The sequence below is a fragment of the Lissotriton vulgaris genome, chromosome 4_1 (genome assembly GCF_964263255.1).
Source record: "Lissotriton vulgaris chromosome 4_1, aLisVul1.2, whole genome shotgun sequence".
Lineage (NCBI taxonomy): Eukaryota > Metazoa > Chordata > Amphibia > Caudata > Salamandridae > Lissotriton > Lissotriton vulgaris.
Genome location: NC_141691.1, coordinates 1,290,514,618 through 1,290,542,479, shown reverse-complemented (window position 1 = coordinate 1,290,542,479; position 27,862 = coordinate 1,290,514,618). Strand labels below are relative to the sequence as shown.

Here is a 27,862-nt window from a genome sequence, read left to right as displayed (position 1 = left end):
TGAGCTACCCATCAAGTGCATTTCCTGAAGAACAACGTCAGGGGCTTGTCTCAATGTATTGGAGGACCATACTGCGCTTAACTTTGTCTCCCAGCCCATTGCAGCTCAGAAATGGGTTTTTTTGCCAAGATCCAATCACGTCTCACCTCTTTGCCTTACTCGTGCTGTCTATGGTCACAACAGCGAGTCACAACCCTACAATAAGACTAATGCTACTGAGCCCAAAGGCCTTTAAGTTAGCAGCAGTAATTCAATCCTCAGCTTAAGGAATAGGAAAGGCAAGGAAATGTATATTATGTAGCAATGTTAACTACATAAACTCCTCTGAGATTTAAATGCCTACTTCCAAAGATTCACCCCAATACCAGCATAAGGGTAACTCATTTTTAGGAGGAGTAGGATAGGCATCAATGCTGGCAAATAGGCCAAAATCAGTTAAAACGAGTGGGGGCCTAATTCACAAAGTTAATTATGAGGAACTGAAGTAGTAGTCCTGTATTACTCTTATCCATACTCCTATGTGCGTTCGTGAATCAGCACCAAAACAGCTAATTGGGAATGTTGTAGGAATATTGATATACAATTAGTACAAATTGAAAGGTGAAGAACCCCAGAGGAATCCACTTTAAACACGTCTGGGCCAAACTGAAACAAAATAAAAAATCTATTAACATCAAAAGATTCTTCTTCGTGGTGGAAGAACTGACTTTCAATGATGTAGGTGAAAAAAATCTTATAATTTGAGGCAGGGAAAGAAAATAGGAGCCAAAGATGCATGCATAAGTTACTCCTGTAAGACTTAACCATCTCAGGATAGATCAGATTGGTAGCATTATTTAAGTACTGTTATCTTACAATCAGTACTTACTCATTTGCTCTCCCAACAGGAAACCCTGAGACTGTGAGACATATAAACAAGTTGAAAACAGTAAAGTTGTTTTACGCTATTCCAAAACATGTTTGAATCTGCATACCAGTAACAAAATTAAAATCTACCAAAACAGACAAACACTACTGACTTGATATCGAAACTCAGTACAGGCAAAGTAGACTGTTACTTTTAACACCTTCTGTGAAATTATAAATGGATGCTTACATTAATCAATTGTTCTACTTCTGTTACACATGTCCGGTTTATGATTACATTTTTTAGTTTGAAATTTATTTTCTTGTTTACAGAAACAAATTCTGTGTGCTTGATACATGATAAAGAGAGAAACACCAAAAGCAAACCAATAGGAGGCAATACATTTCTTCTATAAAATGAAGGCGACATTTCAGATATTACTGAAAATGTTACAGAGTAAAGACACGATGAACGCCAACATGCGGAGTTTTAGAGCTAAATCTTCATATAGTCTCTGGATAATCAAAGCTGTCGCACTAACTTACATTCAGTATGCTGGCTAAACCAGTCATGTTTGTAGGCTCTCTCATCATGTGACTTATGAAGGGTAAGCAGACTTTCTCGAATTTTTGTATCCTGTCATTAACAATGGGCACATGCCTGTCCATCACCTATATATACCAAATAGTTGCCCCGCCATATACCTATCAGGGGCTCGGGGGGGGGCGGTTGGAGATGGAGTGCCGGGGTATACTTTCTCAATTATATTGTAACACGAGGGCATTGTCCGTTGTGTACTCACACCGAAGGTAGTAGGGTGTTGGTATTACCCTGAGTGGCACCATTACTTAAACAGTTGAAGTTTACTTGACCTTTTAGCATTACATGTCCACTAAATGCGTTTGCTTTATGAGGTGCAGCATCTTTTCCCACTACTACCCCTTTTTTTGTTGTAAAAAACAAAGGAAGTCGTCAGTAAATAAAGCCAGTTAGTGTTTGTACTAGCCCAACCGTTTGTATGCGTATGTATAAGTTGTACAAACTCCAGTAATGCAAAGCGTTTACTAATGGGGTGATTGATCTAAGGTAATACAGTGTGCAGTGAGCTCAGCTCGGCTTCCTTACAGTGTTTTAAGTATAACAACGTGTATACATGTTTGCAGAATTAAAACATTTGAGGCTATTTAAAATGCTCGCAGAATGTTCCCCGACTGGGAACCAATACATGCATAAATGTGTAAGCGAGATTGAGGGTTGTTTGCTTTCATAATAAAATATACAAGAAAAATTCAAAACAGAATTTTTTTTTTCAAATCTATTGTGATTCTTTATATAACATTTCTGTGAAGCATGATTTAGTAAAACAAGCTTGAAGCATGCCAATATAAAAAAAACGTTAAAAAAACTAATAGTGGAAAATCCGTATACAACATTAAGGGCAGCATGAAAATAAATTAGGGGTCTAATTCCTAAAAAAGGTCATAAACACAGTAGGTATATGTGTGCGTGCAATTTGATCCCTCCCTGGAAAAAAGTTTACTCTTGCGCTCAACCAGGGGTAAATTTCCAACTTTTCCCAAAGTAGTAAGAAATTAGGGAGAAGCTGGTGAACACATTTAAATACGTTAGATTGTGGGTGTCCACTGACTCACGGGGCATTCTAACTTTGAATATACGGCTTTCTGCTTGCTTCTAGCTTCTGTATGTGGATACTTACATTATCAAAAAGGCTATTTTCCTAACTCTGATTTAATGAGACTGCTGCCATAACTGGTAACATCACTGCAGGGCCCCAAAACTGAATTAATTTACAGGGAAAGTAGATATCTGAATTATCCCGTCACTTGGATCAGTAGATATTTGATCAAATTCCACATCCCTGTGAGCTGTACAGTAAGATGTGCATCTTTGCTCACCTCTTTATCCATACTCTCCAAATCCTCTTTGCACAGGGTGTACAACGGCATTGTTTCTGACATGCTTGGCTGTCTTTTTCTTCTGGATGGCCCAGGCTGCTCCTCATCCTGACCCGTCGAAGTCAACTCCTCTTCGTCATTATACATTTGCTCTTGATGTGGCTGTACCACCCTGCAAAATGACCATGTTCGAAAATTAAACCTGTTTAACATATAGCTATCTTACAATATTTCTCATTTACATAACTCAAAACAGTAATGCTAACTCACTAGAAAGCAGAAGTCTAATTTATGCATTTACACACAGAATTTTAACACTGGTCATTCAAGAAGAGTTTTTGAATGTTTCAGAAATATTCTGTTGGGATTTACTTATGGTTCTTGCTAAGACCCATGTTCTGGAGTGGCGGTATTGATAATGTGTTCATTTAGGACCAATGTCTACATCTCAACTGGATGTCCAAAGTGCAGAACTCTGCAAACCTTACAGAAAGTTGGCATGTCCAGGATGAGTGACACCTGATGACTAACCTCTTGTCACAAAGTAGTGGGGACATTTAAACCAGGATACAGCTTCTATAGGAGGAGAGCAGAGTGAAAATTGTCATGCCCCAAACAAACACCTTCCACCACAGCGCAAATCGAAGGGGGAAGGATTGCGGAATGTGACGGGGCATAGCGGACAGAACACGACTACCCCAACGGACTGGTGGTCCGCCACCCCACTCTCACCTTGCCCCTTTTCCCCACAGCTACCAACTTTTCCTTGGAACGAAGAACTGGAGTCAGGCTGGCCGGACGATAACATGCATGGCCCCTTTAAGTCCCCGGACGAAGAGGAAGAGGCCCCGGACGAAGAGGAAGAGGCCCCGCCCTTCGACAGCGTCGATACGTTAAAAGGAGGAAGTAGGAAAGACGCGACGGACGGCGTTTCCCTGGAGGGAGCTGGAGACGGAGACAGAACGGCGGTATCCGAGCGAGACAGAGCTGAAAGAAACCGGGACCGGCACGCCAGGAGGCCAACGTTTCCACGCTTCGCCACGCCACATTCCCACGGGAGGAGCGTGGCTTCAAGAGGTACGGGGCCGTGTGGCGGGTAGGGTGGGGGGGAGGAGTCAGCCCCGTGTGTAATACTGTAAAGCCCCTTTGTAAAGCAACCCCAATCCTTTCCCTCACGTGCACTCCTACCTCACGAGTTGTATAGCGTTCACAGTAACACCACTGGTTTCCCTCACTCCCGGCCCTTACGAGTGTTACATGGTCCAACCAGTTACCTGACCAGATTTTCCTTTCTTTTCGGTACCGGAGCGGAGGAGACCCGAGCTGAGAGACGTTCCCCATCTGGACCACCTTGGTAGCCGCCCTCATCCCTGGAATAGCCAAGCTGGAGCAAGCTACTTTTCCTTTGGACCCCGCAGCTCAGACCAAGGAGCGAGCAGCACCCTTACTTAAAAAGACTTATATTCCAATAAAACCTTCCCTAAAACCTTTACTCAAGGCGCCGGTGTTTCTCTTTACCCCGAAACCTCCAGTCAGTCCGAATCCAGTAGCTGAGAACCCGAGTACCCAGACCCCCTCGGGACACTGACCCACATGCGGGGTTAGAGTTCCACGAGGACATTGCCCTCCCGGCTGGTACGAGCTTAGATGGCCGAGTGAGGTTGCGGAGACTGGTTTGTCCTAATGCAGTGGCTTTAATATATATGACGCCCTGAAGAAATTGCCAACGTTTTGATGGCAATGAAACATGTCTGCAAGTAAAGTGGTGTTGGTTGGATAGTTAGTAACCACATTCACTTCTTTTAGATTCCACACCCCAAGAGACAGAATAAAATTGCATATCTGTGTTGCCGTGTTGGTTTATATGTTGTTTTTGACACATTTATGGTTGTCTTGTGGTCTTCTTCCACTGCATATATTCACAAAATTCTTTTTGTGTTTCTTGGACACATTTTCCTTTCCAGCTTGATGGTACCGATGATGAGAACAGGGCAATCCTGGCGAGTACCTGCCAGGTTCCCGTAGGTGGTGCGCCCGTGAGGTGCCATCTCGCTCTCACACACTCTTTTTAGTTCTCTGGTGTTACTATTTGACACTGAGTGTGTGTATTTGTGTTGCCTCGCAACTGGTTGTTCACTGTCAGGGAATGGGCGATTCCTAAAGGAGGCAGATCATTAGGATACACTGGCTACCCTGATAACTAATGGATGGGGAGTAAGCTTTGCAAAGATTATGCAACACACAGTATACCCTAAAATGAAATGAATGTATAAATGTCTACCAGGTCTAGGTCTTTTGTGTATTAGGTTACTATGAGTGGAGGGCGGCCTATGACTAGCTTTACCTTCTAAGCTCCTTTGTGTTTTCAAGGCCAAAAGGGAGCACAATGAACTGAAAGTACTCGTGGCCCACCATGATCCGTAGATACCGTCTGTGGTCTGGCAGGACGGGAATGTGGAAATAAGCATCCTGCAAGTCCAACGCTACCATACGGTCTCCGGGGTCAAAGGCAGACTGGACTTGATCTAATGTGAGCATATTGAACTTCTCCTTCCGGAGGAAGTTGTTGAAGGCTCATAGGTCTAGAATAGGAAGCAGACCGTTGTCCTTCAGGGGCACCAGAAAGTAGTGGGAATAGCAACCCCAACCTACTTCTGCCACAGGGACGCTCTCTATATCCCTTGGGCATAAAGAGCTGAGACTTCCTGGTGGAAAGTGACAAATGATCCTCCGATATGTGATCGTAAGATGGTGGCATGGAGGGAGTGATAGTCTCGTAGGTGAGGGAGTAGCCCCTTTGGACAATTTGCAGAACCCATCTGCCCGACGTGAATCCTGCCTTTAACTGGTTGAAGAGAAGTATGGAAGGTTGGACTAGGAAGATTTGGAAGCAGTGGCATGGTTGGACTGGCCCGCCCACTGGCTCTCAGACACGCGAGAAAGCTGGGTCCCGCGTCAGCGGGAACGCTGAGGCTGGACAGCTTGCGTGAACAGGTGGCTAGACTAGACTAGGCGTGGTTGGGCGCCCCTTCTGTAGAAACAAAAGGTAGACTGGAGTGGATAGGAAGGTGCAGCGAGGCCCAAAGATTTGGCCGTAGCTCGTGAGTCTTTAAAGCAATCAAGCGCCGAATCTGCTTTTTCGCCAAAAAGACGACCACCATTAAAGCGCATGTCCATCAAGGATGACTGGATATACCCCGAAAAGCCAGATGTCCTACACCAGGCGTAGCTTTTAAGGGTTACCGACGTGGCAAATGTTCGGCCCAGGAAGTCGGTAGTATCCAGTCCACACCAAATGGTGAATTTGGCTGCATCTCTTCCAACCCCAACTGCCTGGGAGAGAAAGGCCCGGGCCTCCGCGGGGCACTGAGGCATCACTTGCGTGACTGTATCCCAGATGGTATGGGAGTAGCGGCCTAAGAGGCTTGCGGCATTCACCAACAGCAATGCCAAGCTGGCGGAAGAGAACATTGGCTACCCAAGATGATCCAGCGTCTTGGATTCCCTATCTAGGAATGCAGAAGGGAACACACCTTTAGAAGAGGCTTGGATCATCAAGCTCTCAGGAGAAACTGGGTCGCCCGGGACCTGGAAGTGGCTGTGGGCAATTGTCCTCTCCACAGGGGGCCCTGTGCTAGGTAGGCTTGGACCAAGTGCCCAGGAGGAGATCAGTAAGGACTTCATTGAAAGGCAATAGGGGTTCAGAGGAAGAAACCACAGGCTGAAGCACCTATGTCAGGAGGTTAGGTCTGACTGCCACCAAATGGAGTTCAAGGCTAAGGAACTCGGCCACCCTTCTCACCACCACAGCTTAGGTCCCTCCCTCGTGCCTAGTTACGGTAGGGGCAGCAAGCAAACCAATGTCTGGAGAGCTGTCAAGACCACCGGCATCACCCAGGTCCTCTCGCCAGTTTGGTTCTTCCACCTGGTCAGTTAAAGGGTCAAGCGACCCCTCCCAGTCCTCATCACCACCCTCTGGTCGATAGGGAACCCAGGGAAGAACAGGGGAACAAAAGTACCCTCCGGTGTCAGTTCAGACGTCAGTCCGGTTCAGTGTTCAACTTGGGATGAGGATGGAGACTGCGTTGGCTGGGGGCACAGACGACGCCAGGGGCGTCGTCGAGATTGGCACCGGGGAAGGTCAAGTGAGATTGAATGTTGTTGATCTGGATCCAGGCCTGGATCCGCCAGGTCCGGAGCCATCGGCATTGAAGGCCCAGGACCCGCTCCACAGGGCCGGAAGGTGCACCAGCATTGTCGAGCTGCCCAAAGACAAGGTGTAAGCCTCGTAAAATTGTCAATGTTTGGCAGGTGACGTTCAGCTCCCAGAAATAGTGGGAGGCGCTGAGTCGGCTCTGAAGCAGGAGCCGGAGATGAAGCCTTCGAGGGACGACACTTTGGGTCCCGCAATAGTCGAACGACAGAGAAGGTGAAGAGCGCTTGTACTTCTTTACCTACTTCTTGTGCTTTGACTTACCTGATGACCACGACGACTTGCAGTGCGCTGAGGAGTGGGGGCTCCACAGATGGCCTGGACACCTTCCGCTCGAACAGGAGCGACACAGAGCCGACAGAGTCCTCCAACAACTTTCGGGACTGCTCCCGCAAAGTGTTCGGGTGCATGGCCTGGCAGTCGGAGCACAACTTCGGGTCGTGGTTGCGCTCTAGACACCACAAGCACACGAGGTACGGATCGGTCACAGACATCATCTTGTGACACGAACCGCAGGGTTTTAAGCCGGTCTGAGCTGGGATGGTGCAGTGAGCTAAAAAACGGTGATGGATCAAGCCCTGATCTTTGGACTGGGTAAGAGTGCTCTGCTTAATTCAGACACTCTGTTCATCACCACCCCCTTTTCTGAATCGTTTTTGGCCACTATAGGTGTGGCAGGGTATGCTCAGACATGAGTCCCTTGCTCACTGCACCATCAGGATTCAAGCAAGCCGGGCCGACGACGGCTGAAATGCCAGAAACCGGTCCCCGGAAGCTTGTCTCCTTTCCAGTGAAGAATTGGCTTGGTAGTTTGGTCTGCCCTGTTCCCATGATGCACTGGGCCGAGGACAGACTAATTTGCATATAGCCAGGTTCTGAGTTGGGATGGTGCAGTGAGCTAAAAAACGGTGATGGATCAAGCCCTGATCTTTGGACTGGGTAAGAGTGGTCTGCTTAATTCAGACACTCTGTTCATCACCACCCCCTTTTCTGAATCGGTCTGACGTAGGGACATCCCTCGCGCACCAAGAGTGCAAGATTCAAATAAGACGTTGACAAGTCGCAAAAAGCGAGCCAAAAACGGCTAAAGAGTAGCTCTCTTCAGATCTGCGCTAGGATGGTGCAGAAAAAGAAATACGTGGCATCAGCGTGCAGGGGCAGTATCTAAGTAGGCACTGCAACGTCATCCTGGCGACTGCAACGCCGACGACAAACGCGGAGTCGACCGATGCTACCTCCAGACGCGCAGGGGTATTGTGATAGGATAACAGACTGCATTTAGACACCGAATTGAGTTGATCCACAAATTGGTGCAGCAAGAATCAAAAGTTTCTACGGTTTGACACACATTACTTCTATTGATGTAGGCACATGAGTAGGGCTGTTGATATGAGTTTCCGTGGGTGTGAGGACAGCATTATGCACTGCAACTACTTTTGATGTGCTAGCAAATGTCCAGAATTTTAATTCTGTTTTAGGTTTGGACTTGTGGTCCTTCCTCGACCTTACCTCATTTTCCTTCCCCTTAGGTCAGTGAAATACTCATCTACATTCCCTGTCCTCTAGCACAATTTACCTAAGGTTCCTAGAAAGAAATCATTTACTTAACGTGCCATTGCTGGTTTTTTAATCCAACAAAAAAATACAAAAGCTCAAGCATATTTCCACCTGCACCAAGGGCCAATTTCAACCCTTCAAAACTTAACCTGGCACTGGATCATCACTTCCTCAGTTCTTACTTCTACAACAAAGAAGGTAGTACACACTGGACTGAAAATAGGGAGATGGCAAGAGAGCCATATAAAATAATATAGTAGATTAACTAAACACGCACAAGTTACTATAGTGACCAAAATAAAAATATTTACCTAGAAATGGGTGTTTCCTGCATATGCAGCTTTCATGAATTCATTTTTCTTAGAATAATCCTGGGTAAAATCTCTTAAAATTCCCAGAACAATATCACTTGCCACATAGGCACTGTACACCTAAACAAGTTCTAGCATTTTGGTTTCTTAAAACTTCTTCATAAAGCACTTTTGACTGGCATGATGGGTCTCTGATGAATCTTTAATTTGCTGGACTACATTCACAATATTTTACTTCAGAGCTGAATCTGGTATAGATTTACATTTTTGATTGAATGAAAATGCAAGCAGTGTTAACCCTGTGTAAGGAAATGAGGGCTCTGTATTTTATAAAATAGGTGCTTTAGGTTCACTTGAACTGTCTGACATTAAAGGGAATCACATTCTTTGGTAAAAAGGCCATTCTTGTCTCCTCAGGACTAGTTTGTCCAGAAAAAAGCTGTGGTAGGGTGGCTGGACAGACAGAGCTTGAAGCACAAGTTACTTACCTTCGGTAACAATATATCTGTAAGAAACAGTAGTTAGTGTTAGAATCCTTACCTTAGAATATCCCCAGGCGTCAGACTGGATCCAGAAAGTTTTTGGCAGCAGTACCCCTGCTCGTCGCTAGGCGTCGTCTGCGGCTCCTCGTCCGGCATCGGGATCGCCGGGATGACGTCGGAGTATTTAGACGCTGCCCTCGTGCACGGACGTCAGTTCTGTACATAGCTTTCCGCGTCATGAACGCAGAGCCATATTAGAAACAGACACTGGTGCCACAAAACTAGGGCCCTGAAAGGGATGTCCTTAACCCTAGATATCGGCTCGCAGAACGGGGAGGATGGGTGGGGCGGTAAGGAATTAACACGAACTACTGTTTCTTGCAGATATATTGTTACCGAAGGTAAGTAACTTGTGCATCGGAAAGAAACAGGTTAGTGTTAGATTGAAGGATAAAACTCAGATTTCCCCTATGTTAGTGGTATGGGTCGTATATGTATATTGTGTTAGCATGATGTATCTACATATTCCTAGTATACAGGAATGCATAGAATGTAATCTATAACTTTGGCTGAGTTAGTAAGGGTATATGCTGTGTGTGTGTTCTGTTTTCATCGAGTAGGCCGAAAACTATACAGACACCATCTTTTCTTGTCTGCGTTAGGCACGAACAGTGATCACGTGCTACCTTCCAATGGCTGTCAGGCCCTAGCTTAGTTGATTTGCTGGAGACCGCTGAATACACGCTATTCTTCCCCTGTCCTGGGACTCAAGGTCGCATCTGGCTTTGGGTGCGATAAGCGCATTCCTGAAGGCGCCGTGCCTGCACTCCCGGGCAGTGAGACGAACGGGAATCACCCCTCCTGACCTCCCCAATAATAACTAAAGCAGAGCATTGTACTTATCATGTGTGCCATGTATGGTCCTTCCTCGAGGGCCAAGAAAGTAGTGTTTTCCATCTACGGTGTTTCATGCGCAATGTCGAAAGTATATATGTTCTGTTCTGACTGTAAGCCGGCAGTCTTCTCCACGCAACTGGATGGGTGAGGATGGGAGAGGCTCCTCTATAGAGCATACTGTATAATAAACAATTGAACTTTCTTCACTGCCAAGTGACTGGTTATTGGGTAATTGACATTGGGGCTATTGGTAAGTATAGCTCCTTATGATATTTTCTATGGTATATCAAGATTCCTTACCTTAGAATAGATACCCCAGCAATACCAACCCCGGTGGTGGGTCTGCGAACCAAGATCACACCAGAAAGTCCTGGAGAACGGAACGTCCGAAAAAGCCATCTCTCCGGACTTGGATGTCCAGGCAGTAGTGTCAAGCAAACGTGTGCAGCGAGGCCCACGTAGCTGCCTGGCAGATGTTCTGCATGGGGATCTCCCCGACCAAAGGCAGTAGTAGCCACCGTGGCCAGAGTGGAATGGGCGCACAGCCAAACAGGAGGCTCCTTTTTCGCCAAGGAGTAGCAAACCTTGATGCACAAGACGACCCACCATGGGATGGTCCGCTTGTGCACCGCCGGTCCCTTCTTTGCGCCCACGTTACCAATAAAGAGCTGGTCATCCACCCTGAACTGGCATGTGCAGTCCAGATAGAATGAGAGCGCACGTTTTGGGTCCAGGTGGTGGAGCCTCTTTTTCGAGGGATGCGGAGGCGGATAGAAGGTGTGCAAGGTGATGGACTGCCCAATATGAAAGGCTGTGACCACCTTTGGCAGGAAAGAAGGACGAGTCCTTAGAACAACCTTGTCCGGATGGATAGAGAGGAAAGGAGGTTTAGAAGATAGAGCCTGGAGCTCACTCACTCTCCTGGCAGAGGTGATGGCAACCAGGAATGCAGTCTTAAGAGTCAGAAGACGAAGAGAAGAGGACAGTTATGAAGTGGCTCAAAAGGAGCGCACATCAGATACGTTAAAACAAGATTCAAGTCCCACTGAGGTATCACGAAGGGAACAGGAGGGAACATGTGCGTGATGCCTTTCAAGAATCTATTTACAACAGGGGACTTGAAAAGAGAAGGCTTATCAGGAAGCCGTAAGAAGGCTGAAACGGCCGAGAGGTAGCCCTTGAGAGTGCCCAGAGCAGAGCCCTGCTGGGCAAGAGAAAGAAGGAAGAGGAGAACCTCTTAAAGGGGGCAGAGAGTGGATCCACTGCCTTTGCTATGCACCATGCCACAAAGTTGTTCCACCTACAGGCTTATACCGTTTTTCTGGAGGGACGCCTGGCTGCCAGAATCACATCGCAAACTTCAGGATGCAAGTCAAATGGCCTCAACTGCCGCCGCTCAATCTCCATGCATGTAGGTGGAGACTGTAAAAGGTTCGAGTGGAGGACCGTCCCCTGCTCCTGCGACAGAAGGTCCTCCTGAAGAGGCAGGCGAATCAGGGGATCGACTGACATATTGAGTAGCCCGGGATACCAGTATCTTCGTCCCCAGTCCGGAGCCACAAGGATGACTTGGGCCCGGTCTCGCCTGATCTTCTTCAGCACTCTGGGCAGAAGTGGTATAGGCGGAAAGGCGTACAACAGACCACAGCTCCACTCGTGGTGAAAAGCGCCGCCGAGCGAGTGCCGCCTTGGAAATTCCAACTTGAAGAACTGATGACATTGCGCGTTCTCTTCAGTGGCGAATAGATCTAACCAAGCTCTCCCCACTGCTGAAAGAGACCTTGCGCCACGTCCAAGTTCAGACGCCATTCGTGATCCATCATGCACTGGCGGCTGAGTTCGTCCGCGCTGGTGTTCAGGGAACCTGCCAGGTGTTGAACCACCAGGGTGACGCCCTGGTGTTCCAGCCATTGCCAGAGGCGCAGAGCCTCCTGGCAAAGGGTCCACGACCCCAACCCGCCCTGTTTGTTGCAGTACCACATGGCGGTGGTGTTATTCGTGAACACCTGCACTACACTTCCCCGGACAGAGGGAAGGAATGCCTTCAGTGTAAGTCGGATCGCCTGCAGCTCCAAAAGATTGATATGGAGCCGGGACTCCGCCGGAGACCAGAGGCCTCTGATCTCCCTCTCTCCCAGGTGGCCCCCCATCCCAGAAGGGACCCATCCGTCACCATTACATGCTCTGGTTGGGGTAGGGAGAGAGATCTGCCGCTGACCCAATTGCGGTTCGTGAGCCACCACTGCAACTGACTCTCAGTGCCCTCCGAGATCAATCAATCAATCAATCAATCACAGCATTTGTAAAGCGCGCTACTCACCCGGGAGGGTCTCAAGGCGCTAGGGGAGGGGTAAGTTACTGCTCGAACAGCCAGGTCTTGAGCTGCTTCCTGAAGGAGAGATGGTCTTGGGTTCGCCGAAGGTGGGTGGGGAGGGATTTCCAAGTCTTGGCTGCCAGGTAGGAGAAGGATCTTCCTCCGGCGGTGGCTCTGCAGATGCGTGGTACGGTGGCGAGTGCGTGGCTGGTCGATCGTAGCTGGCGGGTGGGCGTGTAGAAGGTCATGCGGTCGTTGAGGTACTTGGGGCCCAGGTTGTGGAGAGCCTTGTGTGCGTGGGTGAAGAGTCTGAACGTGATTCTCTTGTTGACGGGAAGCCAGTGCAGGTCTCTCAGGTGTCCGGTGATGTGGATGTGTCGTGGAATGTCGAGGATGAGTCGTGTGGAGGCGTTCTGGATGCGTTGGAGTCTTTTTTGAAGTTTGGCTGTGGTTCCGGCGTAGAGGGTGTTCTCGTAGTCTAGTCGGCTGGTTACGAGTGCCTGGGAGACGGTCTTCCTGGTTTCCATGGGAATCCATCTAAAGATCTTGCGGAGCATGCGCAGGGTGTTGAAGCACGAGGATGAGACCGCGTTGACTTGTCTGGTCATTGACAGGGAGGAGTCCAGGAAGAAGCCCAGGTTTTGTGCGTGGTCTGTTGGTTTGGGAGCGGTGCCCAGGGCCAGGGGCCACCAGGAGTCGTCCCAGGCGGAGGGTGATGATCCCAGGATGAGGACTTCCGTCTTGTCTGAGTTCAGTTTAAGGCGGCTGTTTCTCATCCAGTCGGCGACGTCTTTCATCCCTTCGTGTAGGTTGGCTCTGGCGGTGGTGGGGTCGTTGCTGTGGGAGAGGATGAGCTGGGTGTCGTCGGCGTAGGAGATGATGTTGAGGTTGTGCTGGCGTGCGATGGCTGCGAGGGGGCTCATGTAGACGTTGAAGAGGGTTGGGCTGAGTGACGATCCTTGTGGTACGCCGCAGATGACTTCGGTGGCCTCGGATCTGAACGGAGGGAGGCGGACTCTCTGGGTTCTTCCGGTGAGGAACGAGATGATCCACTCCAGCACTTTCTCTCGGATTCCGAAGTTGCTGAGGCGCTTAACTAGGGTGCGGCGGCAGACGGTGTTGAATGCTGCAGAGAGGTCCAGGAGGATGAGGGCCGCTGTTTCCCCTTTGTCGATCAGGGTTCTGATGTCGTCGGTGGCTGCGGTTGGCCCGAAACCCGGACTGCGAGGGGGTCGAGGGATCCGTTCGTCTCGAGGAAGGCGGCAAGCTGTTTGTTGACGGTCTTCTCGATGACTTTAGCCGGAAAAGGAAGGAGCGAGATGGGACGGTAGTTCTTGAGGTCGGTGGGGTCCGCCGTTGGTTTCTTCAGGAGGGCGGTCAGCTCGGCGTGTTTCCAGCTCTCCGGGAGGTGGCAGTGTGGAAGGAGGAGTTGATGGTGTCTCGGAGGTGGGGTGCGATGGTGGCGTCGGCTTTGTTGAAGACGTGGTGTGGGCACGGGTCGGTTGGTGATCCGGAGTGGATGGAGTTCATCGTGCGGGTGGTGTCTTCGGTGCTGATCGGGGTCCAGTTGCAGAGGGTGGTATAGCGGGTGATGGTTCGGTGGTAGGGTGCGTGGTCTGTGCGTCAAAGCTGTTGTGTATGTCGGCGATCTTGCGGTGGAAGAACGAGGCGAGTGCGTTGCAGAGGTCTTGCGAGGGAGGGATGTCGTTTCCGGCGCTGGGGTTGGAGAACTCTTTGACAATGCTGAAGAGTTCCTTGCTGTCGTGGGTGTTGTTGTCCAGTCGTTCTTTGAGTGCCGCCTTCTTGGTGGCGTGGATCAGCTGATGGTGTTTGAGGATGGCGTGCTTGAGGTCGGTCATGTTGTCTGTGGTGTGGTCGAGCCTCCAGGCTTTCTCGAGGGTGCGGCAGTTCTTCTTGGATTCCTTGAGTTCGTCGGTGAACCAGGGGGTTTTCTTGCTGCCGGGTCTGCTGGGAGGGTTCTTTAGTGGTGCGAGGTCATCAGCGCAGGTGGTCAGCCACTTGGTGAGGTTGCTGGCTGCTTCGTTGGGGTCCGTTGTGCTGGTTGGAGTGTTCTTGCTGAGGGAGGCGGTGAGCTGCTCGGAGGTGATCTTGCTCCAGCTTCGGGGGGGGGGGGACCTGTTGCGGCTGGTGGTGGGTCGTAGTTCTTCTGAAGCTGAAGTGGACGCAGCTGTAGTCGGTCCAGTGGAGTCCGGTGGCGTGGCTTAAGGAGATGTGCTTGCTGGCTGAGAAGACGGGGCCAATCGTGTGGCCGGCGTAGTGGGTGAGTGTTCACCAGTTGCTTGAGTCCGAGGTTGGTGAGGTTGTCCAGCAGGGCGGTGGTGTTCCTGTCGTCGTTCTCCAGGTGAAAGTTGAGGTCCCCTAGGAGGATGTAGTCGGCGGAGGGAAGGGCGTGTGGGCTGATGAAGTCTGCGATGTCTTCGCTGAATTGTGTGCGTGGTCCCGGTGGTCTGTAGATGAGGGTGCTACGGAGGGTGGTCTTGGGGTCAGTGTGTATCTGGAAGTGCAGGTGCTCAGCGGCGGTGAAGGTTTCGTCGGAGTTAGTTGAGATGCGGATAGTGTTCTTGTGTACGATGGCGATGCCTCCTCCCGTCTGGTTGACGCGGTCCTTCTGGGTGATCTTGTATCCGTCCGGGATGGCTATGGCGATGTCGGGCGCCGAGGAGGCGTTCATCCAGGTTTCGGTGAGGAAGGCGTCGTCCGGTGCTGTCGTGTCGAGCAGGTCCCAGAGTTCCACCGCCATCACATTCGTGAACACCCGAGGGCTGCTGGTAAGGCCTAAGGGCAGCATGGTAAACTGAAAGTGCTTGTGGCCTACCGTGAACCGCAGGTAGCGCCGGTGGGCCGGCAGGACGAGGATGTGGAAATACGCGTCCTGCAAGTCCAATGCTACCATCCAGTCTCCTGTGTCCAGGGCAGCTAGGCGTGAGCCAAAGTCAGCATCTTGAACTTCTCCTTCCGGAGGAAGCTGTTGACGCTCCATAGGTCAAAGATAGGGCATAGGCCTCCTATGCCCTTCTTGGGTACCAGAAAGTAGTTGGAATAGCAACCACGTCCTACTTCTGGCCCTGGAAGGCACTCGATGGCCCCCTTGGCCAAGAGGGCCACAACTTCCTCCTGCAGAAGTTTCAAGTGATGCCCCGACATGCGGTGGTACTGCGGTGGCATGGCTTGAGTGGTCGCCTCGAAGGGGAGGGAGTAGCCCATTCGGACGATTTGCAGCACCCACCTGTCCGACGTGATGGTGCGCCAGTGGAGGAGGTGATGGCGAACCCTGCCCCCACTGCTGTGGAATGGGCCTGAAATGCCAGACTAGGAAGGCTAAGAGGCAGATGCTGCGGGAGGTGATGTGGACTGACCTTGCCGTTGTCCCCTGGCACCGCCACGGCAGTTACCATGTCCGCGTTGAGACTGGTACCGAGAGGCCTGTGGCTGGCTGGACGTGTGGGGGCGTCCCTTGCTTGGCCACGAAAGTGGCGAAAAGCAGAAGGGTGCTGGCGCTGGCCTAGGCCCAAGGACTTGGCAGAAGCCCTGGAGTAATTGAAACGTTCCAGTGCACTATCCGCTTTGTCGCCAAAAAGGCGACGGCCATAGAAGGGCATGTCCATAAGCGCGGCCTGGAAATTCCGTTGCAATCGCCCTACCCAGCGAGTCCATGGTGTCAAGTCTGCATCTAATTGAGTACCGTGCAGCATCCCGCCCTTCCGCCAGGGCTTGGGCAAGCTTTGCCTGGGCCTCATCCGGACACTGGAAGCGGGTCCGCAACAGAATCCCACAGAGAGTGGGTGTAACGGTCCAAAAGGCAGGTGGTGTTGACAGACCGCAGCCCCAAACTCAGAGAGGAGAACAGTTTCTTCTAAACTGACCATACCTTTTGGATTTCCGATCTGGAGGAGCGGTCGGGAATGCGGTCTGGGATGTAGAGGCCTGGATCACCAGGTTCTCGGAAGTGGGGGGTGGGGTGCACGGACAGAAAGCAAAACGTGCCCGGAGCAGGGCGGTGGCATCGGGCCTTTTTCTGATCCACAGGGTGGCCTGTAGATGGCTTGGACCAGGTGCCCAGCAGAACGTCAGTGAGGGCTTCGTTAAACGGCAGTGGTGGCTCAGAGGAGCTTGCCTGCGGTTAGAGCACCTCAGTGAGGAGGTTAGTCCTCACGGCCGCGACAGGGAGCATTGGCCGCCCTGTTCAACACCACCCTGTAAGCAGACCCCCTCTTTCGAAGCCACGGAGGGAGGAGAGACGAATCAAGTGTCGGGCGAAGTGTTCAGACCACTGGCCTCCCTTAGCTCTTCTGTACAGTCCTGATTCAACTGGCACTGCAGTGCCAGAGGGTCCTCAGACCCCTCCCAGTCCTCCTCGTCATCCATCTCTGGATAATCAGGTAAAAATGATGGAGCCGGGTCGAAGGTGAAGGCCTCACACCCAACGGCGTCGGAGACGGCGCCGAGCGGCGCGGGTCCGATGCCGGACCCGGACCAGGGCTGAAACTGGTGTCGACATCGTCCGGAGACTGCGCCGGGAGCAACACCCTTGGGGTCGTCGCCAGCGGAGGAGTCGTAAGGTCGACTGGCGACGGCCTGGATCCAGGCTTGGCGACGGCCTGGATCCAGGCTTGGATCCTGCGGAGCCCTGCTGCGTTGGGACTTGAGTCGTCAACGGCTCTGCGCCAAAGCACCCAACGGGGCCGGAGCCGCCGGCCCGCTGGACCTCCCAGTTGGACCCGCGGGGCCTGAAGGCGCCTCAGCAAGTTCGGACGGAGGGAAGCGTGACCTCATGATTGTGAGAAAAGCGCTGACCTCCTCCGGTGTCACGTGCAGCCCAGGGACTAGCGGGTATGGAGCTGGACTGGGCTCCGACGGAGCCGCGTGGGCGGTGTCGCCCGAACCCCCGGTCGCATCACGCGAGCGTCAGGGGGAGTCAGAAGAGCGGTGATGCCTCTTCGATGTCTTTTTCGAATGCCTCGACTTACCTGAGGACTTGGAGCCCGATGAGTGGTGGTGGCTCGTCGAGCGGCGATGACTGCGGTTCCGCGACCGGTCCCTCGACTTCCACCTCAACCAGAACCTTGAGCGGCGCGCGGAGCAGGCTGCCGTATCTCGAGCAGCTTACGGGACCGCTCCCATCTAGCTTTCGAGGTCAAGGCCCGGCAGTCGGGCACGACTTGTCTTCATGGTCGTCCCGAAGCAATAAAGGCACCGACGGTTGGGGTCTGTCACCGACATCAGGCGGTGACAGTCCATGCAAGGTTTAAAACCTGGCATCCCTAGCGGCACCGTGAGATGAGGGTCGACTTGAAAAGTGATCAAAAGAGATCAAAAAGTTACTCAAAAATTGACTGGAGTACTGCTCTTCCCGGATCTGCGCTTGCTGGCGCAGAAAAAAGAAGAACTGACGTCAGCAAGCGAGGGCGACGTCTAAGTACTCCGACGTCGTTATCCCGGTGATCACGACACCTAGCGACGCACATGGGTACTGCTGTCGAAAACTTTCCGGATCCAGTCTGACGCCTGGGGATATTCTAAGGTAAGGAATCTAACACTAACCTGTTTTTTTCAGATGCCCAGTTGTGATCAGCTAAGTTATCGCAATAAGAAAGTCTTCACAGTCAGAAGACAGGACAGCTGTGCAATGGCTCAAAAGAGCTGCACGTAAGGACCAAATAATGTTCCATTGCATCACAAAGGGTTTAGGAAGAAACAGGTCAATTAACCTTTGAGAAATCCCATCAAAACAGGTGTTCCAAACAAGGACAGTAGGTCTGGTAAATGCAAATAGGCTGAAAGACAGCCAAGACCTTGCTAGGCCAATGATCAATCAAATAAGACATCTGACAGTTTGGCCTGAAATCAGCCAGTATTGTAACTGCCAAACCAAGCAACAAACCTGTCCCAGCATCCATCGTAAACATACTTTCTAGAAGAATGTCTACCTACAAGGATGCCATCCACCACTTCGAAAGGAAGATCAAATGCAATCAACTGCTGATGGTCAATTTTCAAACACAGAAGTGCAGAATGCACAAGCCCAGTGCAAGACCCTTCCCTACTGCTGCAACAGCAGATCCTTCCTAAGTAGCAGTCTAATCAACAGACATGTGCTCATGACCAAAAGTTGTTCAGGGTGTTGGCTCAATCAGGACTGGTCTTGGCTCAATCAGGACCACTAGGATGACTTTGGCCGGGTTGATCTTTAACTTCGTTAGACTTTGGGGCAGGAGACAGATGGGTGGGAAGACATGCACGAGTCTTGTGCTCCACTCAAAGTGGAATGCATCTCTGAGCAAGAGCCTTCTTCTGAGCTGCAGCATGAAAATGTGATGACGTTGCTCTTTCTCTGCACTGGCAAACAGATCAAGCAAGGGTTGTACCCATTGCTGGAAGATCGTGTGCCACATTGGGTGTGATTGCCATTCATGATCTGCTAGGAGTCTCATGATGAGTTTGTCTGCCATGCCATCAAAAGATCCTGCCAACTTGAACGATGTCTGCTTGATCCCTTCCCCTGATCCCAAAAGGATATGGGTTGTTGGCATGGTGGGTCTTGGCGTTGACTATAAGTGAAATCCTTGGTCACATGTCATAACGGGCAACACTGTTAGCATACTGCCTTGCAGGTGTGGAGACCTCGCTGTGGCTCAACATTCTTTAAAGCACCCTAAGTAACTGCCTTCCCACTAAACCGACAAGAACCATAAAAAAGCATATCCATGTGTGACATCTGGATGCCACCCGATAACCCTGTGGATTTCATCCAAGAGTTGTGCTAGAGCAACATGCTAGTCCCAACTGCTCTGCCTAAACAGTTGGGGGTATCCAGGCTTGCCCGCATGAGCTAATAGACATCTTGGCCATCCTCACTGGTTTGAGCTAAGTTGGCTTAGAATTTCTGCTGGGACTGCTGGCAAGATTTCAGCTAACATGTCCCATAATGCTTGAGAGTACTACCCAGCAAACAGATGGCGTTGACTGAACGAGTGCAGGGCTGGCAGAACAAAACACTTTCTTCCCGAATGCCTCACTTCTCTTCTATTCTAAGTCTTGGGGAGGTGGGCAGGAGCGGGGGGTAGGAGGTTTGTTGGGGGAGTGGGTAGCTGCTTGGCAGAAGAGAATCACTGAATATAAAGGTTGAGTTGCTCATGCTAGTGGAAGCCTGCACTACCAGGCGTCAACAAGGTAGGGTCACCCACAGCAGAGGTCGGTCCATCGCGCCACCATTCTATTTACTCGGGGCAGGAACTAGGTTTAGCCCAGATGTCCTTGGGTGTCGGTCCGGCCTTTGTTAAATGGCAGCAAGGACTCCTCATTTAAGTTTTGCAGCCTTGGCAGACCATGTCCGACATTGGTTTTCATCTCAACAGACAGCAACTGTAAACCCAGGAGTTCAGCTACCTGTCTGATGACCAACCAAAAGGTTGTTGGAGAGCTGGAGGGTGGCTTCCAGGCAAGGGTTCTGATTTGTCTGGGTTTAAATGAATAGAGGCAGGTCGCATTGGGACTGTTGCAGGATGCGATCTCTGTTGAGACTGATTCGGTTCCACATCTGATAAGACAATAGGATATGTGTTCCAAGCAAGCATCGGAGCCAGAGATGGCCAGGAACATATGAGGATAATGGTGCCGTCCAACTGGGGTCAGCTCCGGAGCTGAACTAGAAGTGAGTTCAAGAGGCACAGACTGCGCAGAGGACAGATCCACCAGTTGCAACTCAACTGGAGGCCTCTACGGATCAGTGGGGACCAAAGATGCATCAGAGAGAGACAGCAGGGTGCATAAAAGTGCAACATGGCTTCCTTGAAAGACTGAATTGGTTGAGATGTCACCCAGGGCCCTGGAAAATTGAGGTACATCGTGATCTGCTCCTTGGTGGGGAACTGGGAGGAGGATTGGGGGCATCTTGTCATCCCCGCAACTTCTAAGAGGGAAAGTAACAAGACAGAGACCAGCCCAGCTAGGCCTTCTCATGTTTGCTTTTGGACTTCGACCTACCGGAAAAGACTTGGACCATGACAAATGTCTGTCATTGAATTGGTCCACAGAGCAGGATCAGGTCTGTGCTTTCGACTCCGAGAAGGAACAGGGCTTTTATGATTTCTTACGGTGTTTGGGCACATATAGATTACAGATTTTCAATTCAGAATCACCTTCGGGTGGATAAAGGCACACTCCTTGCACAGCATGGAGGCATGGCCCAAACCCACAGGAAAAAGATTTGCTTTCGATGGTGCCTACAAGGCTTAAACCCTGTAGTTTTAGGAGGGGGCATGCCATGTGCGTGCACACTGTAGAAAATACAATTAGAAAATATTTGGCAACTGACCAGCAAATGTTAATAGCTAGCAACAGATCATTGTACGAAGGTGCAGAAAGAAACACTGGCATCAGCGCGCTTTGGTGACCCTTACGCACAGCTCCAGCCATCACTTACGAGGCAGTGTGGGGTAAATGGGGAGCCGCAGAATGCCACCTATTGGTGCGCAGAGGCTAAGCTGAAATTTTTTTCATATCCAGTCTGGAGCCTGCAGATATTTGAAAGGTTAGGACGTCTCAGTTAACCAAGTTCATCCAAAAGCTGATTTTTCAGAAGCTCCGGAAATACAGTGAACAACTAAATGTAGCAATCCAGCTCGGCCTGCTGATGGTTAAAGTGGCCGCAAAGAACATAGCTGGACATGAAACCATGTTTTTGTCCTCTCTTCGCATCCATAATAAACCAATACTGATTGCCAAATTTAGAGTGTCTAAAGACATCCTGTATCTTCACCTTGAGCTAACATTGTGCTAGCTTGCTTATCTTGGGACGGCTCTCATGGCTAGTTATGTGATTTTGAGAAGCTGGACTGAATCCCCACTGTGTGGCTGGATCATCAGTACAGAACCTGTCACCTTTATCACTGCTGCCAGGTTCCAGTGCCCAGGATTTCTGACAAACTAGATGATCCAGAGTGAGTGTGATCTGGCATGGCTACTACTTTTGAGGAGTGACAGAGCCATGGAAAATTGCATGCAGCTCTTGCCGATCCTACTTACTGGAGGAGACACAAGGGGCCCTCACTTTGAGTAAGCTAAGGAATATTAATGGTGACATTCTGGAATAGACATTGCTTCCAATGTTGTTTTGGCTGAGTCAGGCTAGCAGACATTTTTAAGGCAGATATTACATTGAAAGGACACGGGCAGCCATTTTTAGATCACACAGGATGCCTGATGCTACTAATTGAACAAGTTACTTACCTTCGATAACGATATATCTGTAAGAAACATTAGTTACTGATAGATTCCTTATCTTAGAATAACCCCCAGGCTTCAGACTGGATCCGGAAAGATTTAGTCAGCGGTACCCCTGCACGTCAGTAGGCGACGTCGTACGGCTCCGCATAAGTCATCGGTGTTGTAGTCGCTGAGATGACGTCGCTCAAGCTACTTAGACGCGACCACGCGTGCTGACGTCAGTTCTGTACACGACTTTCCGCGCCATGTATGCAGAGCCATGCAAGATACTGACCACTGGTGCATTGAAACTAGGGCCCTGAAAGGGATGACCTTAACCCTAGAAATCAGTTCTCAGACAGGGGAGGATGGGTGGGGCGGTAAGGAATCGATCACTAATGTGTCTTACAGATATATTGTTACCAAAGGTAACATCTTCATCTGAAAGAAACACATTAGTGATAGATTCCTTACTTTGGAATAGATACCCGAGCAATACCAACTGCATTGGTGCGTCTGCGAACAAAGATCACACCAGAAAGTCACGGAGAACAGAACGGCCAAAAAAGCAGTCTCTCTGGACTACTGTCAAGGCAATATCGCTTAGTCAAAGTGTGCAGCGAGGCCCATGTGGCTGCCTGACAGACGTCTTGCAGGGGGACACCACACCCCAATGCAGTTGTAGCTGCAGTCTCCCTGGTAGAACGGGCGCACAATCCCGTCTGAGGTTCCTTTTTAGCCAGAGAATAACATGCCTTGATACACAAGACGACCCAGCGGGAGATTGTCCTCTTGTGTGCAGCCCGGCCTTTCTTGGCACCCACGTAGCCAATAAAGAGCTGGTCATCCACCCGGAACTGTTGTGTGCGATTCAGATAAAAGGAGAGCACACGTTTTGAGTCCCGACCGTGGAGCCTCTCTTCCTTTCAGGAAGGGTGCGGAGGCAGAAAGAAAGTGGGCAAGGTGATAGTTTGCCCGATGTGGAAGGCAGTGACAACCTTGGCAAGAAGGAAGGATGAGAGTGAAGCACATCCTTTTCCGGATGGACCGACAGAAAAGGAGGCTTACAGGAAAGGGCCTGGAGCTCACTTACCGGCTTAGCGGAGGCGAAGGCAACCAGGAAAGCAGTTTAAGTTAATAAACGAAGAGAACAGTTGTGAAGAGGCTCAAAGGGAGTGTACATCAAATAGGTAAGAACCAGATTCAAGTCCCACTGCGGCATTACAAACGGAATAGAAGGGAAAAGGTGAGTAATGCCTTTGAAAAATCTATTTACAACAGGGGACTTTAAAAGAAAGGGCTGATCAGGGAGCCTGAGAAAGGCCGAAATCACAGAAAGATAGCCCTTAATAGTGCCCAGAGCAAAGCCCTGCTAGGCCACAGAAAGAAGAAACAAATTGACTTCTGAAAGAGGGGCAGAAAGGGGATCCACAGCCTTTGCTGTGCACCATGCCACAGATTTGTTATGCCTGCAGGCGTATACCGATTTAGTGGAGGGACGCCTGGCTGCCAGAATGATATCAGACTTCAGGAGGCAAGTTAAAATCTATCAACTGTTGCAGCTCAATGTCCACGCATGTAGGTGAAGGCTGGACAGGTTCAGGTGGAGGACCGTCCCTGCTGCTGCGACAGTAGATCCTCCCTAAAGCAGTCGGATCGGGGATCCATGCTCATACTGAGTAGCTTGGGATACCAAACTCTTCGAGCCCAGTCTGGAGCCACATGAATGACTTGGGCCCGGTCGTGCCTGATCTTCTTCAGCACTCTAGGTCGAAGTGGTATAGGTGGAAAAGCGTACAATAGACCGCAACTCCACTTGTGACAAAAAGCATTGCTGAGCGAGTGCCGCCGTGGAAATTCCAACACGCAGAAGTTATGACATTGCGCATTCTGTTCGGTGGTGAATAGATCTAACCAAGGCTCTCCCCACTGATGAAAGAGACCTTGCACCACCTCTGAGTGAAGACGCCATTCGTCATCCATCATGCACCGGCGGCTTAGTTAGTCCGCCATGGCAATCAAAGAACCTGCCAGGTGTTGAACTATTAAGGAAATGCCTTGAGGTTCCAGCCATGTCCAGAGGCACAGAGCCTCCTGACATAGGGTCCACAACCCCACCCCACCCGCCTTGTTTGTTGCAATACCATATGGAGGTGGTGTGGTCTGTGAACACCTGCACGACTCAGCCCTTGACAGAGGGAAGAAATGCTTTCTGTGCAAGTAGGATCGCCCGGAACTCCAGAAGTTTGATATGGAGCCTGGACTCCGCCGGAGGATAGAGGCCTCTGATCTCCGCCTCTCCCATGTGGCCACCCCATTCCAGGAGGGAAGCATCCATCACCACTGTGTGCTAAGGTGGGGGAAGGGAGAGGGATCTGCTGCTGACCCAACGCTGGTTCGTGAGCCACCACTCCAACTGTTGTGCAGTGCCCTCTGAGATCTGGACAGGTCCCCTTGATGCTGCGCCCACTGGAACTTCAGATCCCACTGCAGAGCATATGCCATCTGGCATGAATGGTCAGCAGGATGCAGGAGGCCATGAGGACCAGCAGCCTCAGGGTCACCCTACCGAAACCCAGGACAAGGGCAGAAAGATCGGAATCATAGGCCGAATGTCCTGGACTCACTGTTCGGGAGGATAAACCCGAAACTGTGCCGTTTCCAGAACCGCTCCGATGTAAAGGAGCATCTGAGAGGGAATCAGGTGCTACTTTGGCACGTTGATGGAGAACCCCAGCAAATGCAGGAGATCGGCAGTAGTCTCGAGGTGGGAGACAACTGCCTGGGGCGAGCCTGCCTTCAACAGCCAGTCGTCGAGATAGGGGAAGACTGAAACCCCATATCTGCGTAGATGAGCTGCGACCACCGCCATCACTTTCATGAACACCCGAGGGGCGCTGGTAAGGCCAAAAGGGAGCACGGTCAACTGAAAGTGCTCATGGCCTACCGGGAACCATAGGTAATGCCTGTGGGTCGGCAGGACTGGGATATGAAAGCAAGCGTCCAGCAATTCCAACACTACCATCCAGTCTTGCGGGTCTAGGGCAGCCAAGACCTGAGCAAGTGTGAGCATCTTGAACTTCCGAAGGTCTAAAATAGGACATAGGCCCTTGTCCTTTTTCGGAACCAGGAAGTAGTGGGAGTAGCAACCACAACCTACTTCTGGTGTCGGAACGCGTGCGATGGCCCCCTTGGCCAAAGGGGCTGCAACTTCCTGCTGGAGAAGTGCCGAGTGACCCCCCGACATGCGGGGATACTGAGGCGGAATGGCTGGAGGGGTAGTCTCAAAGGGGAGGAAATAACCCCATCAGACTATCTGCAGAACCCACCTCTCCGAATTGATGGAGCGCCAGTGGGTGAGGTGATGGCGAATCCTGCCACCCACTGGTGTGTAGTGGGCCTGGAACACCAGACAAGGAAGGTTTGGAGGCAGTGGCTGCAGGGGAGGTGGTGGATTGAACTGCCTGCTGGCCCGGTGACCCACCTCTGAGGGTCCCACGTCAGCGGCTGCGCTGAGACTTCTGCTGCGCAGGCCTGTGGCTCTGAAACAAATGTGGTTGGGCTCCCCTTCCATGGCCACAAAAGGAGCGAAAAGCAGAAGCAGAAGGAGTTCGCATGGCTGAAAGGCGCAAGGACTTGGCCGTAGCCCATGAGTTCTTAAAACGCTCCAACGCACTATCTGCCTTGTCGCCAAATAGGCGAGTGCCATCAAAAGGCATGTCCATCAGAGTGTTCTGGACATCCCTGGAAAAGCCAGTTGTCTTCAGCCAGGCGTGGCAGTGTAGTGCCACTGTCGTGGAAATAGCTCTGCCAAGCGAGTCGGCGCTATCATGGCCACAACGAATTGTGAACTTGGCTGCGTCTCTCCCCTCAGCAATAGCTTGGGAGAGCACCGTCCGGACCTCCGGCGGACACTGAGGCAGCACCTGCCCAACCGTGTCCCAAACAAACTGGGAATAACAGCCCAAGAGGCATGCGGTGTTCAGAGACCGCAGGCCTGAACTGGCAGAAGTAAACATTTTCTTCCCAAATTGTTCCAGTTTCTTGGATACCATCTGCGGAGGTGCGGAAGGGAATGCGCTTGGGGACGCAGAGGCTTGGACAACCAAGCTCTCAGGGGTAGGGTGTTGGGAGAGGAAAATGGGGTCGCCCGGGGCCCGGTAATGGCGTTGGGCCACGTTCCTATATACAGGAGCCCCTGTGTTGGGACTGGACCAGGTGACCAAAAGAACGTCTGAAAGTGCGTCATTGAAGTGCAGCAGTGGCTCCGTAGAGGAGGACGCTGACTAAAGTACTTCTGTCAGGAGGTTAGTCCTGACGGCCACCGTAGATAGCTCGAGGTGGAGAGCCTCGGCCGCCATACACAACACCACAGAATAAGTACCACCCTCCTCCGTAGCCACGGTAGGAGGAAATAGTGTGCCAGGTTCTGGAGTAAATTCCAGGTCACCAGCATCCTCTGTCCTCTTTCCAGTCCGAATCAAACTCGCACTGGGCTGCGAGAGGGTCCTCAGACCCCTCACAGTCCTCTCCGTCCATCCACAACCTGCAGGAAGGCGGAAAAGAAGGAGGTGGATGGAGAAAGGGCTAGAAATTGCTCATCGCCATCCGTGTCGGTCGACACCAGTCCGGTACCGTCCCCATGTCAGGGTTGAAGCCGGGAGCGGCGTTGGTCAGGGAGCCGGCTGACGCCTGCACCAGCGGTGGAGGTTGTACTAGGCCTACTGACATCGGCTGGGATCCAAGCATGGATCCATGGGGGTCTCTCGGTGTAGAGACGGAGTCGTCGACGACGTCGGGCAGGAGTTGACAACGTAGAAGTGCGAGGACCCCAGCCGGACCCACAGGGCCCTAAGGCGTGCCGACGGGGCTCGACGGGCCAAAGACGCGTGCCATAGCTGACAGGAACTCCTGCAGCTGGGCCGTAGTCGCCGATGGACCAGGAAAGGGCGGGTAGGCCATCGGCAACTGCGTAGGCTCCGCGGGGGCGGTGCCACCCGCACCCCCAGATATATCGCTCGGCAGGCTAGGGGAAGGCAAAGAGCGACGTCACTTCTTTGACTTTTTGTGCTGCGCCTTACATGACTGAGTGCGAAGACTTTGTTGAACGATGGTGATGGCGGATCAAAGACCGGTCCCTCAACCTCCCACAGGACAGGGACCTTGAACGGCGCAGAGCAGATTCCCGCCCTCCAGCAACTTTCGGGACCACTCCTGCAAAGTTCAGAGCCAGGGTCCGGCATTCGGGGCACGACTCGGAGTCGTGGTCATGCCCCAGACAGTAGAGACACTCAAAGTGTGGGTCAGTCACAGACATTGTGCGGAGACAAGCCGCAGAACATTTAAAAACGGGCATCCCTACACACCATGAGTCAAAGACTCAAAAAACAGAGACCAAAGTACCGAAACAATCTGTCAAAAATTGACTGGGGGTACCAATCTCTCCGGATCTGTGCTTTCTAGCGCGGAAAAAGAAAGAACTGACGTTAGGGTGGGTCTAAGTAGCTCCAGCGACGTCACCTCAGCAACTACGACGCCAACGATGTACGCTGAGCCGTAAGAAGACGCCTACCGCAGCGCAGGCGTACTGCGGACGAAAGCTTTCTGGATCCAGTCTGACGCCTGGGGGTTATTCTAAGGTAACGAATCATCACCAACGAGTTTCTTTTAGATTAGTCTTACACTATTAATAAATCTAAAGCTGCAGAGCGGCCACAAAAAATATTGAAATAAAATGAGAAAACCAGTTAATACATGTGACTAAAGTAACAAAAACACGTACAAGAAAACAGTACTCATCCTATTGTAGTACCTCCGAAAGGTTGACATATCCAATTGAGGTAAGTATTTTATCAAGTTGTCACACTTCTTAAAGTGTGATTTTGGTAATCTGAAAATGGGGCGAAGCAAGAAGTGGGAAACTAGTGGATCTACACCTGGCAAAGGAATGAACAAAAACAATTGGCGGGGTGCTGGAGGATTAGAGAACAAATCAAAACAACTCAGTGACTTTTTATGTTTGTTTTGCAGACTCTGTCCTTGGAACCCTGTAAAGAATGAACATTTTTTTAAATCTTTTGCAAAATCAAAGGAGAAATTC

The 27,862-nt window shown here is 50.9% G+C and overlaps 1 protein-coding gene across 1 annotated transcript in view; it reads right to left on the bottom strand.

Moving 5' to 3' along the window:
• The window catches only part of CTDP1 (CTD phosphatase 1), a 936,891-nt gene that overhangs the window by 407,359 nt on the left and 501,670 nt on the right, over positions 1–27,862 (bottom strand). The window contains exon 11 of the mRNA XM_086965522.1: positions 2,764–2,935. Coding sequence (XP_086821648.1) covers positions 2,764–2,935 — 172 coding nt within the window. The remainder of the gene's footprint in view (positions 1–2,763; positions 2,936–27,862) is intronic.